The sequence below is a fragment of the Aethalodelphis obliquidens genome, unplaced genomic scaffold (genome assembly GCF_003676395.1).
Source record: "Aethalodelphis obliquidens isolate GAN/ISIS:26980383/991018 unplaced genomic scaffold, ASM367639v1 scaffold21, whole genome shotgun sequence".
In the NCBI taxonomy this organism is placed as follows: domain Eukaryota; kingdom Metazoa; phylum Chordata; class Mammalia; order Artiodactyla; family Delphinidae; genus Aethalodelphis; species Aethalodelphis obliquidens.
Window position 1 is genome coordinate 19,610,809 of NW_020837965.1, and position 11,216 is coordinate 19,622,024.

At 49.6% G+C, this 11,216-nt stretch overlaps 1 protein-coding gene across 1 annotated transcript; it reads left to right on the top strand.

Moving 5' to 3' along the window:
- The first annotated feature begins 2,682 nt into the window (after positions 1-2,682).
- On the top strand, positions 2,683-10,973 carry TCL1B (TCL1 family AKT coactivator B). Its single transcript, XM_027120477.1, has 2 exons — positions 2,683-4,856; positions 6,923-10,973. The coding sequence occupies exons 1-2, from the start codon at positions 4,695-4,697 to the stop codon at positions 7,115-7,117; spliced, it is 357 nt and encodes a 118-aa protein (XP_026976278.1). The 5' UTR covers positions 2,683-4,694; the 3' UTR covers positions 7,118-10,973.
- Positions 10,974-11,216: the final 243 nt, after the last annotated feature.

Below are 11,216 nucleotides of genomic sequence, written 5' to 3' on the forward strand. Positions count from 1 at the left end.
GTAATAAACTGATTCTAAAATTCATATGGAATTGCAAAGGTTAGAGAATAGCTGAATTAGGGTTCTACAGAGATATAGGACCAACAGGGCATGTGTGTATATGTACATATATGTATATAGAAAGAGATTTATTATAAGGAAATGGCTTACATGAATATGGATGTTGGCAAGTCCAGTATCTGCAGTGTGGGCTGTCGGGCTGGAGACCCAGGAGAGCTAAAGGTGCACAACCTGGAGAGGCAGGAGAACCAATGATACAGATGAAGTCCAAAGACAGTCTGCTGGAGAATTCCTCCTTGCCTGGGGAGGCCAGCCTTTTCAGTCTATTCAGGTCTTCAGCTGATTGGACGAGGCCCACCCACAATGTGGAGAGCAATCTGCTTTACTCAAAGTTCACCGATTTAAATGTTACTCTTATCCCAAAACACTGTCTAAGGTGACACATAAAATTAACCATCACAATATCCAGGCAATCTAGACGGAGAATAAAGCTAGGAGATTTATACTACAAGATATCCATACCTATTTTAAGGCTATAGTAGTTAACAATGTGCTATTGACACAAGGATAAAAAAAAAAGAATGGAATAGAAAAGAAACTCCAGAAACAGACCCGTACATATATCTTCCAGATTTATGACAGAAGTGATAATACAATACAGGAGAGAAGGGATAGTCTTTTTAATAAATGGGATTAAGTTAATTTGATATTAACATGGAAAAAGATACTCTAGATCTTTTCCTCACATCACATACAAAGATAAATTGCATCTAAATATAAAAAGTAAAACAATAAAACCTTTAGAAGAAAACAGACTATATCTTCAATGCCTTGGAATAGACAAAACTTCCCCAAACGCTCATTATTCAGTTCCATGGCTGTGTCGAGTTTCTTTTATCATCCTGCCAATTTAATACTGTTGATAGTTTGAAACAAGCAGAGCTGGAACTTGGATGTTTTTGCCTGTAATACTGCCTGAACCATCTCCATCCAGTCCATTTCTAGGAATCCCTGATTACTGAGTCACTCTTTTGTTTTATCATTAGTTCAAACGTTTATCAAGTGTGTACTTATGCCATTTCCTTTCCCAAACACTGTCATTGCTCCTGATCAACTTGATCAAAATCAACTAGTTGGATTGGCATCCTTGCAATGAAGCATCAGCATCCACCTCCCCACACATACCACGACCATATTCTCATCCTTCCTCTTATGATGAGCCTGCATCCTCAGCACTGGCTAATCCTCATTATTCTCTGACCTCCAAATACATCCTGAATGTCCCCTCTCCATGTCTTTATTCATGCTGGTGAACAACCCCATCTGTGCCATGCTGTTTCCAGGCTATCCGCCTCCAGTGTCCTGCCTGCCTTGGCCAGTTTGGGCTCAGTACATGGGAGGAGATGAGCAGAATATGCAGAGATCTTGGTGACCAAGACCCAGCCTTCCAAGTCCTGCTCAGTGCCCATCTGCGGTCTAGAATCATCCCCTTAGGCTGAGTGCCCCAGCACCAGGACGCCTGGACTTAAGGTTTGTGAAGGGCGCCCTCCACTGGAGGAGGATAGCATTGGGTCCAGGCATGACTACACTGTCTTTTTTTTTTTTTTAACATCTTTATTGGAGTATAATTGCTTTACAATGGTGTGTTAGTTTCTGCTTTATAACAAAGTGAATCAGTTATACATATACATATGTCCCCATATCTCTTCCCTCTTGCATCTCCCTCCCTCCCACCCTCCCTATCCCACCCCTCTAGGTGGTCACAAAGCACGGAGCTGATATCCCCATGCGATGCACTAGCTATCTATTTTACGTTTGGTAGTGTATATATGTCCATGCCACTCTCTCACTTTGTCACAGCTTACCCTTCTCCCTCCCCATATCCTCAAGCACAGCAAAGGAAACCATAAACAAGACCAAAAGACAACCCTCAGAACTGGAGAAAATATTTGCAAATGAAGCAACTGACAAAGGATTAATCTCCAAAATTTACAAGCAGCTCATGCAGCTCAATAACAAAAACAACAAACAACCCAATCCAAAAATGGGCAGAAGACCTAAATAGACATTTCTCCAAAGAAGGTATACAGATTGCCAACAAACACATGAAAGAATGCTCAACATCATTAATCATTAGAGAAATGCAAACCAAAACTACAATGAGATATCATCTCACACCAGTCAGAATGGCCATCATCAAAAAATCTACAAACAATAAATGCTGAAGAGGGTGTGGAGAAAAGGGAACCCTCTTGCACTGTTGGTGGGGATGTAAATTGATACGGCCACTATGGAGAACAGTATGGAGGTTCCTTAAAAAACTACAGATAGAACTACCATACGACCCAGCAATCCCACTACTGGGCATATACCCTGAGAAAACCATAATTCAAAAAGAGTCATGTACCAAAATGTTCATTGCAGCTCTATTTACAATAGCCAGGACATGGAAGCAACCTAAGTGTCCATCAACAGATGAATGGATAAAGAAGATGTGGTACATATATGCAATGGAATATTACTCAGCCATAAAAAGAAATGAAATTGAGTTATTTGTAGTGAGGTGGATGGACCCAGAGTGTGTCATACAGAGTGAAGTAAGTCAGAAAGAGAAAAACAAATACCGTATGCTAACACATATAAACGGAATCTAAGGGGAAAAAAAAATGTCATGAAGAACCTAAGGGTAAGATGGGAATAAAGACACAGACCTGCTAGAGACTACACTGTCTTTACAAGGCTCTGCCTGGAGCTATCCCGGAGAGATCAAAGGGCTTCCCAAAGGCTTTGGTGATACCCACCCCGGAGAGTGAATCCTTCAACTTGCAGGTACCAAAGATGGACACTTGGCCAGGAAACATTGGTGTATCTCAGACATGATATGGGCCTGCTGAAGGACAAATTTCTGTTCTCATAGCCCGCCAGTGATCTTCCTTCCATGCAGGTCCAAGGGGCCCGGGATGGAGCACATGGCATGAGAAGGGAGATCAGTGAAGCACTTCTGTTCATTTTCAGTGGCGTGAGGTGGGGATGACAGTCTCTAGCTCATGGAGTTGTTGGGAGACGTAAATGAGAGAACACATGTACAGTGCCTCATGTGGCATAGATGCTCTGCATGTATTGACCAATTCTGCCCCCACCCCACAGACAGCCACATACCTGCTCATCTTGGAGTGAGGTTGAGAATACTCGTACATATCTGTGATATGGAGTGATAGAGATAAATACTGCTTGCATTCGTGTTACAAAGGGTGGACTGATGGATTTTGCTCAGGAAGGGGACAAGTCTGGGAGCATAGCTAGTACCTGGCATTTTTCGAGTACTCGCCATGTGCTAGAGGCACTGCTCTTTATACACCATCTCATTTCATCCTCAGAGTAACCCAGTGGGGTTGGTGCTTATAGCAGACAGGCTCTGGGGAACCCCCTTGAGCCCTGACTCCTGATATCCACATCCTTGTATAATCCGTCACCCTCCTTGAGTGTGGGCAGGACCTGCTCCTAACCAATAGAATATGGTAACAGATGTATGTGATTCCATGTATGTGATCGTGTTATTCAAGACCGTAATGCCCCTCGTCTCCTACGGCCACTCCAATCCCACGATAGAAGGAAAAACACCAGGGAAGGAGGTGGAATTGCTGTGAAAAGAGGCTCTGCCTCTACAGAAGCTGCACAGTGAGTTCCTCAGAGGCAGGCATGCTATGTGCCACTTACATCAGCCTGCCCAGAGGAACAGCGTCATCTCATTGCTCGTTCTCAGATGAATAAGAATCACACTTGCGGTTTTCAACAAGAAAATGACCATATTCACGTTGCATTCATCAGAAGCCCAGGGTGCTTACCACATGGGCCTGCCTCTTGTGTCTGTGGCCTCCTGGCAAAGCAGAGCTAATAAGATGACCAGGCCAAGCGGGTGCTCCGGACCCCACGGTCAAGGATAGGGTGTGCAAGATGGCCACACACCCTCCCTCCTGTGGCCTGGTTTCCCTCACACTTTATACGATCCCGATTGCAGATGCCCCTGGGGCACTGGCTCATTTTCTGTGGAGAGGGAGCCTGATTTGCCCAGGAGGTTCCTTGGCCAGCTATCTCCAGGGGCAAGAATCCACTGAGCTCACTACCCCAAGGGTTCGCGATTGGGGTCCTGCTGAAGGAATGGCCACGGGAAGATGCCCTGGAGGAAGGTCAGGGCGGTCCCTGCCAGCTCAGGATCTGGAGCTCAGAGGTTTGCATAAGGCCAGGCAAGAGCAGAGGATGCCAGCGATAGGCTGCGGAGGCATCAGCGGAAGCAGGGGAGCGTTGATCTTAAGGAACCAAACTGTCCCTGCGCAGAGGCCTGGGGTGGCTCTCTACCTGGGGAGCTTCTTATCCGCCAGCCCCTGAGGCTCCCGACTCCGGTCCGCGCACCTCCAGGCAGGTGGGCCCAGTTCCTCCGACTACTGCTCTGTGGCCCCGCCCCTGCCTGCCCCCAGAGGCAGAGGGCTCCTCCCCGCTCTGGCTCTGCCCCTTATTCAACCCCCTCGCACCCTCACACCTGGGCTCGCTGGTCCCTGCGGCCCCTGACAAGGCTCACGGGCCCTGCCCCCAGGATCACCGGCCCCACCCCACTCGGTAGCCAGTCCACTTAAGGAGGCTGAACACCTGGGAGGTTCCATGTGTGCCTCGAGGCCTGCGCTGGGCACAGCCTTGCAATGGAAGCAGAAGCTTCTCCGCCCGTTGGGTCGCCCCCATGCTGCCTGTGGTTCCGGAGGCCGGGCATCTACGAGGATGAGAATGGAAGGACCTGGGTGACTGTGGCCTTGCGGATCAGTCCCTCCCACAGAGCTTGGGGCAGGGGCTCCCCTGGCAGCACGGTGAGTCGTGGGACATGAGGGGAGGCAGCGGAAGGGTGGTACATGGACTTTAGCCCGTGGGGGCCCTGCATATTATGCAATGAGGATGCAGTTCTCACTGGCGCTGGAAAACTCGGCCTGTGTGGGTTTGAGCGTGCTGACCAGGAGCCCCTGCCTGGAGGGGCCACAGGCAGAGCTTATCTACAGGAGATGATGCAGTCCTCCGTGGGGAGGCTGAGAGAGAGGTAGCTCAGGGCCTAGTGTTGCCCCTAGTGCATGCTGAAAAGGCTTCACACATCCGGCGGCTATTCAGGTGGGCTCTGCGGGATGAGTAGGAGTTCTCCAGGATCAGAAAGGAGACAGGACAAGCACAAGCAAAAGCATTGCAACCTAGAGCAGCAGGTGGGCCAACAGTATAAAATTTACCTTGCCTTCAGGCTCCTCACCTGCAAAATGGGAATAATCTACCTCTGTGGAGGTCACAGACACAGCTCACCATCTGAATGGCCTGGGCGAGCGTTTGAGAGGTAACACATTCTAGAATTCCACCTTGGAAACTGATTCAGGAGCCTTGGGTGGAGTCTAAAACCCTTTATGTTTTAAAAGCTCCCCAGGTGATAAGGATGATCACTCAGATTGGAAACAGCTGCCCTAAACTAGGGGTTTGGATCACAGCCCATCTTTGAGGGACAAAATATAAATACTTCAGGGTAATATGGTAAATACTTCTCCAGGTATTGAATAAACAATTCACGGTCATTTTAAACAATATAACACATTTCCTAGCTATCTTCAAATAGGTAATCCAGAAAATTTTTTGTTGAGAACACTGAGTCTTTTCCACCCAATAAAGCATGCAGAAAATTCTGGACAAAATAGTTTCGTAAGTTTTCAAAAAGCATACAAAAGTGTTCAATGGGAAAAGAATGGATTCTTCAAATAACTTAGCCATGAGTGGGGGAGGGGAACCTGGAGGCTGAGCATTGCTTTCACAATTTGAAATGATTATTTCTGAATAGTGGATCTGGGTTTTCACATGCAGTCTTAGGATAGGAGATGGCTTTCTGAGCATGATCGAATGCAAGGGTCAGCAAACTTTCTGTAAAGAGTCTGATAGTAAAAATTTTCAGCTTTGCAGATGGTAAAGACTCCATAGCAACTACTCAACTCTGCCCTCTAGTGCAAATGCAGCCCAAGACAGCACACAAAGGAAGAAGTGTTTGTTTATTTGCAATAAAGCGTTATTTACAAAAGCAGGTGGTGGGCCAGATTGGGTCCATACTGTGCTGACGCCTGATCTAAAGACAGAATCCAAAGGGAAAGAGCTTTTGCCGCATAATTAAAAATATCCCTCTTGCAAAACCGGCTCATGAAGTTAGGACAACAAACGGAGAAAAATAACTTGCAACATGTATGACTGATAAAGGGCTAGATTCTTAGCTCGGAAAAATGTTCAGCACAAAGACAAATACTCTGATAGAAAACTCTGTAAAGAACTTCCCATTTAGTTGCAAAACACATGGAGCTTTGGTTATCGTTGTCTGGTGACTTTCCCTCATTTTTATACCTTTCTGGATTGGCTGATTTTTTTTTTTTCTTTTAATGTTCACAACAAGTAGTGATGGCCATGATCAAAACTACAAAATATTTTTAAGGGAAAACCCATCACTCCCAGATCCTGAGATCTATGGATATCTTATTTTTATTTATTTATTTTTTTAGATATCTTATTTTTTAGAAAGAGAATTTTTAAAACTATGGAAGTGGCCAAGACAGAGGGCCAACAGAGTAATCAGTGTAGGCCCAATGTTGCGGACAGGCTGGAAACAGAGGCTAACTTTTCAGGGTGTGGTGGGGTGAGTGGGATGCAGGTCAGTGGGAGGATGGTACAGAGGAGGCCTGGAGAGAACTAGTCCAAGGAAAACCCCAAGTGATGGTGCCAAGGATCTGGGTGTGGGATTCTAAAAGCATGCCCATTGACCTCTGGTCTGGGCAGCCCACCAGCCGGGCCAGGGGATCCAGGACCCTGGTTGTGTGTGTGCAGCTCAACCATCCCTGATGTGCCCCCTCCTCTCTGGTCTCTTCAGCATGAAATCAGCGTCACAGTCCACATGTGGCAGATGCCAGTGCACCCCCAGACGCCCAGGTCCCCCAGCCATCTGCTCGTGTTCGGGCTGCCCCCCAAGTGGGAGCTCTACCCCGGGCGAAGGTACCAAGCAACAGATTTGAGACTCTGGGAAATAGTGGACCATGGCCAGGCAAGTGCATGGTGGCCCAGGTGAGGGGGATGGGCATTAAGTAGTGACCGTAGGTGTGCAAAGTGGGGCAAAGGATGGGAGGGATCCCTTCCCCGGGCCCCTAAATCCACAAACCCGGGTTCCCATCTGCTTCATTTGGATAGAAGAGCGTGTCCCAGGGGCTCTGATCACTGCTCCCCCGTTCTGCAGATCAACTCCATGGAGCAGCTGATCCTAAAACGTCTGCCAAGTGGGAGCCGCTGACGGGGCTGCTATGTCAGGCCTGGAGCCTCGCAATGCGGACAGCGGACACTAGCAAGGAGGACGCCCCTCTTTACGGGAAGACAATGCTGGTCACCTTGCCCTCAGGCTGCTCCCTGAGTTTTTCTTACATAGCCACCCGTTTACACCCCCTCCCAACCCCAGTGGATGTGATTTCCACTGTGGACAGACCCCTAGTATGTTCACAAAACACTGAATAATGGTCATCATTTAATTCTCAAAAGAGTTCTCTGAGGTGTACATATTAACATCCCGTGTTACAGATGAGCAAACAGGCTCTGAGGGCTGGAATGATTTCCCTGAAACCACAGAGCCTGGAAATAGCCGTGATCAAGCTTGGATCCAATGAACGTGGATCTCTAGGTCCGGCGCCACAAGTCCAGTCGATGGCAGTGGCCTTCAGGGACCCTGCGTCGACCCACAGAGCCTTCTTCCTGAGACTGGCAGCAGCTCGAACTGCACTGAGGGCCCGGAGTGGGGCTTTTGCCCTCCTACCCCTGGTCCTGCTCTGACGGGCCACCGCCCGGCTCTTCTGAGGTTCCCTGACTGTCACCTTTTGTCTCCTCCCAAGCCCTGCTGGCCCTGTGATATTTATGCACTTGCTCTTTGGTTTGCACACCTACCAGGGCCTCCTTGGGGGGGCGGAGGCAGCGGGCCCCCTGTCCACTCTGCATTTCCCGTTTCCCTCCGTCTGCGCTCAGGGTGACCTGCCATGGCTTCTCTTCCCGCTTTGTGTCCCTCACGCCGATCTTCCAGGTGCCACTCCCCCAAACACCTCCCCTCCATGCCCACCAGACCCAGTGCCCAGCCAGAGCCCCGAGCCTCCAGTGCAGCCTAAAATTGGAAACTTGCCCTCGGCCCTGCTTGGCCTCAGGCAGGGAGTGGCTTGAAGAGCGCCAGGTCTGGACTTGACACTCAGATGCGCCCTGGAGGTCACTTTTGCTGACACTTTGGCCGGGAGTAGATCAAGTGCTGGGCAGGCTGTTAGCTCCTGAGCCTCAGTTAGCCCATCTGCGCAAGGGGCATGTGGAGCGACGGATTTGGCCTGTGGTTCTCCTGCCCCATCAGTCCCAGGAAGTGATGCTGGTCCCTGAAGGTCGCCTCCCAGTGCTGGGTAATTAAACGTCATTGCTCGTTCTTCAGCCTTTGTGCGGAATCGGAGCTTAGCTTAAACTGGTTCCTAGTGTAGCAACGCGGCAGCTGACACCGAAGGTAGGACTGTAGTTATCCCTTTAGTGTTTTTCCAAGCAGGGAAGAAGGTTGGGATTGGCCCATTTCAGCAGCAGGACGTCGGCAGAGGGTAAGGGAGTGGAGGGTGGGCTCTTCGTGAGGCTGGGCTATGAAAAGGCAAAGACTGTGGCAGCTGCAGCAGGAGATCCAGTAGCAGGCGTGAGCTTTCACAAGGGGTGATGTTCCCGCTTGTCCTGGGTGAAGAGGGAAGAGCCCTTGAGCCGGGAGGGGTGAGGCAGAGTCCGGGGCCCTGACAGGTCTTGCCCTTGGAAGCAGAGGGAGGAAGAGGACGGCGTGGATGCAGGGCAGGGCAGTAATTTGGTGACGGCAAGATGAGGGAATTCGCTACCTCACACCCGTCATGAGAAGAGATCACCAACAGATTAAAGTCCTAACCTTAAAAATGAATCCGTAAAATTATTGAAGAAAGCGCAGGGGAGTATGTTCACGATCTTGGGATAGAAAACACCTTAAACAACACAGAGAAAGCAAAAGACAGTGTGAGACAATTAACTTTCTCAAATTCAGCATTTTCTGTGTGACAAGATGCTAAAAAAGCAAGGGTGGAAATATCAGGACTAGATACAAAGCACTAGAGTGCAGAATCCATAGAGAACTCCTAGAACTCCCTAAGCAAAGAAAAATGGGCGAATGCCAGGAATGAGCAATTTACAGAAGAGGAGACGCCCAACGTTGGGAAGTGCAGGTTTCAGAATTCAGAAATGCGTATCCTCGATTTTGGCAGAAGTTAAGCCTTACATGTTGTGGGAGTGGATCGTTATAGACAACCTGGAGGTTTGGTGGACAATTCAGAAGCATTTATCAAGTTTTAAAATGGCACACAGAGCCATATCTAGAGTATTTACCAAGAGCAGGGTTTCTAAGCTCAGCGCTGTGGACATTTGGACCAGATAATTCTTCATCATGAAAGGCTGTCCTGTGCACTGTAGGATATTTGGCACTATCCCTGGTCCCTGCCCATAAAGTACTGGTAGTAGCCCTTTGCCAACCCACCCACCAAGTTGTGATTGTCAAATGTCCCCCCGCCCCGGGAGGGGTGCAAAATTTTCCCCAGTTGAGAATCACTGCCCTAGAAAAACACTTGCATGCATGCAGAAGAGGGAAGGGGAGGGAGTGCTGTGGTCACAACTCAAGTCCGCAGTGGAGGAGTGGTTAAGGAAAGGGAGACCCGAGAGCAGGGGCTGGGCTGAGCCCCTTCCACTTAGAAGCTCCTGTGATCTGACAAACTGGCTCTTTAGAAAACCCTCCTCCCCTCAGCTCGCCTTCCCCTCCCCTTGGCCTGAGATGGGTGGGGGCATGTCGGATGCAGCCTGCAGCCCAGCCACACAGAGGGAAGGATTCCAGGAGACATACTGGGCAAGACTTCCCTCCTCCCTCCCCTTCCTGCCCCGACTCTGGGGCAGGAAAGGCAGCAGGCTCTCCTCTGCTTCTCCTAGGTCATGGAGCTCTGTTGCTAATATGCTCGAGGACAAGAAAAATCTGGAAATCCTTTCACAGGATGGCAGCCTGGCTGGCAAGGGTGCTGTGCTGCTGCGGAATCCAACTGCAAATGTCAGAAGCCTTTGGTCTCTCTCCGTGTCCTTGGAACAAAGTCTAAGTCTGCCCTTCCCTCCAGGAGGTAGCTGTCTCAGGCCATCCAGGACAGAGGTTTGGCATGTGAGAGAGCAAAGAGAGCAGAAGCACATCGAAATGTTTAAAATCACTCCCGGGGCATATCCAGGAGTGATTACACCACGAGCTCGAAGTCCGCAGTGCGGTCTCCTCCATCCTCTGCGCGGCTCCTGAATGCGTGTCTCCATGCGTTCATCAGTGGGGTGTGGGTCTGTGGTGTAGGCTCCTGGAGTCTGGGTCTAACACCTCTTGACAGTTTGCTTTGGTGCAGGTGAGAAAATAGTTCTCAGTTCCATCTGCCCAGAGCTGAAGACTAAAAGCAGCTACTAGGGATTATGTTAATGACTTCGGGTGATGGACAAAGGAGAGGTTGTCCCGCAGAACACAGGGAAAAATATCTTTTTGTAAAGGATGATGGGCAGCAACAGGTGGTTTAATTAGTATGTATAGGAGCCTCGTATGTCAGCATCACTCACCATGAAGGATGCTCTCTGCAGGAGTGTTCTCCCTCCACTCGGCCAAAACCAGGGGTCATGTTTGAAAGCCTGCACTACCCTTGTTGCCTACGCACTGACCAATGGGAACAGACGCTGGGCACACATCCTGGGATGCCTGCATCCTGGCTGAGCCCAGACCTGGCCCTTCCCAGGCCCTTCCCACTGGACATCTTCCTCCGTGGGAACGATTAGATGTTATGTGCCCGATCTCTCTGCCCCGGCCATATTTTTTTATTTTATTTTATTTTATTTTTGCGGTACGCGGGCCTCTCACTGTTGTGGCCTCTCCCGTTGCGGAGCACAGGCTCCGGACGCACAGGCTCAGCAGCCATGGCTCACGGGCCCAGCCGCTCCGCGGCATGTGGGATCTTCCGGACCGGGGCACGAACCTGTGTCCCCTGTATCGGCAGGCAGACTCTCAACCACTGTGCCACCAGGGAAGCCCCCCCGGCCATATTGCTCATCTGTGTGTCTGTTTCTCCTCGTGTCTGGGAGCTCCTTGA

What these genes read in the sequence shown, in the direction of transcription:
- TCL1B (XM_027120477.1), top strand. Translation starts at nt 4,695, where the DNA reads ATGGAAGCAGAAGCTTCTCCGCCCGTTGGGTCGCCCCCATGCTGCCTG. An exon ending in GGGGCTCCCCTGGCAGCACG is followed by an intron (nt 4,857 to 6,922) that starts GTGAGTCGTGGG and finishes TGGTCTCTTCAG; the next exon opens with CATGAAATCAGCGTCACAGT.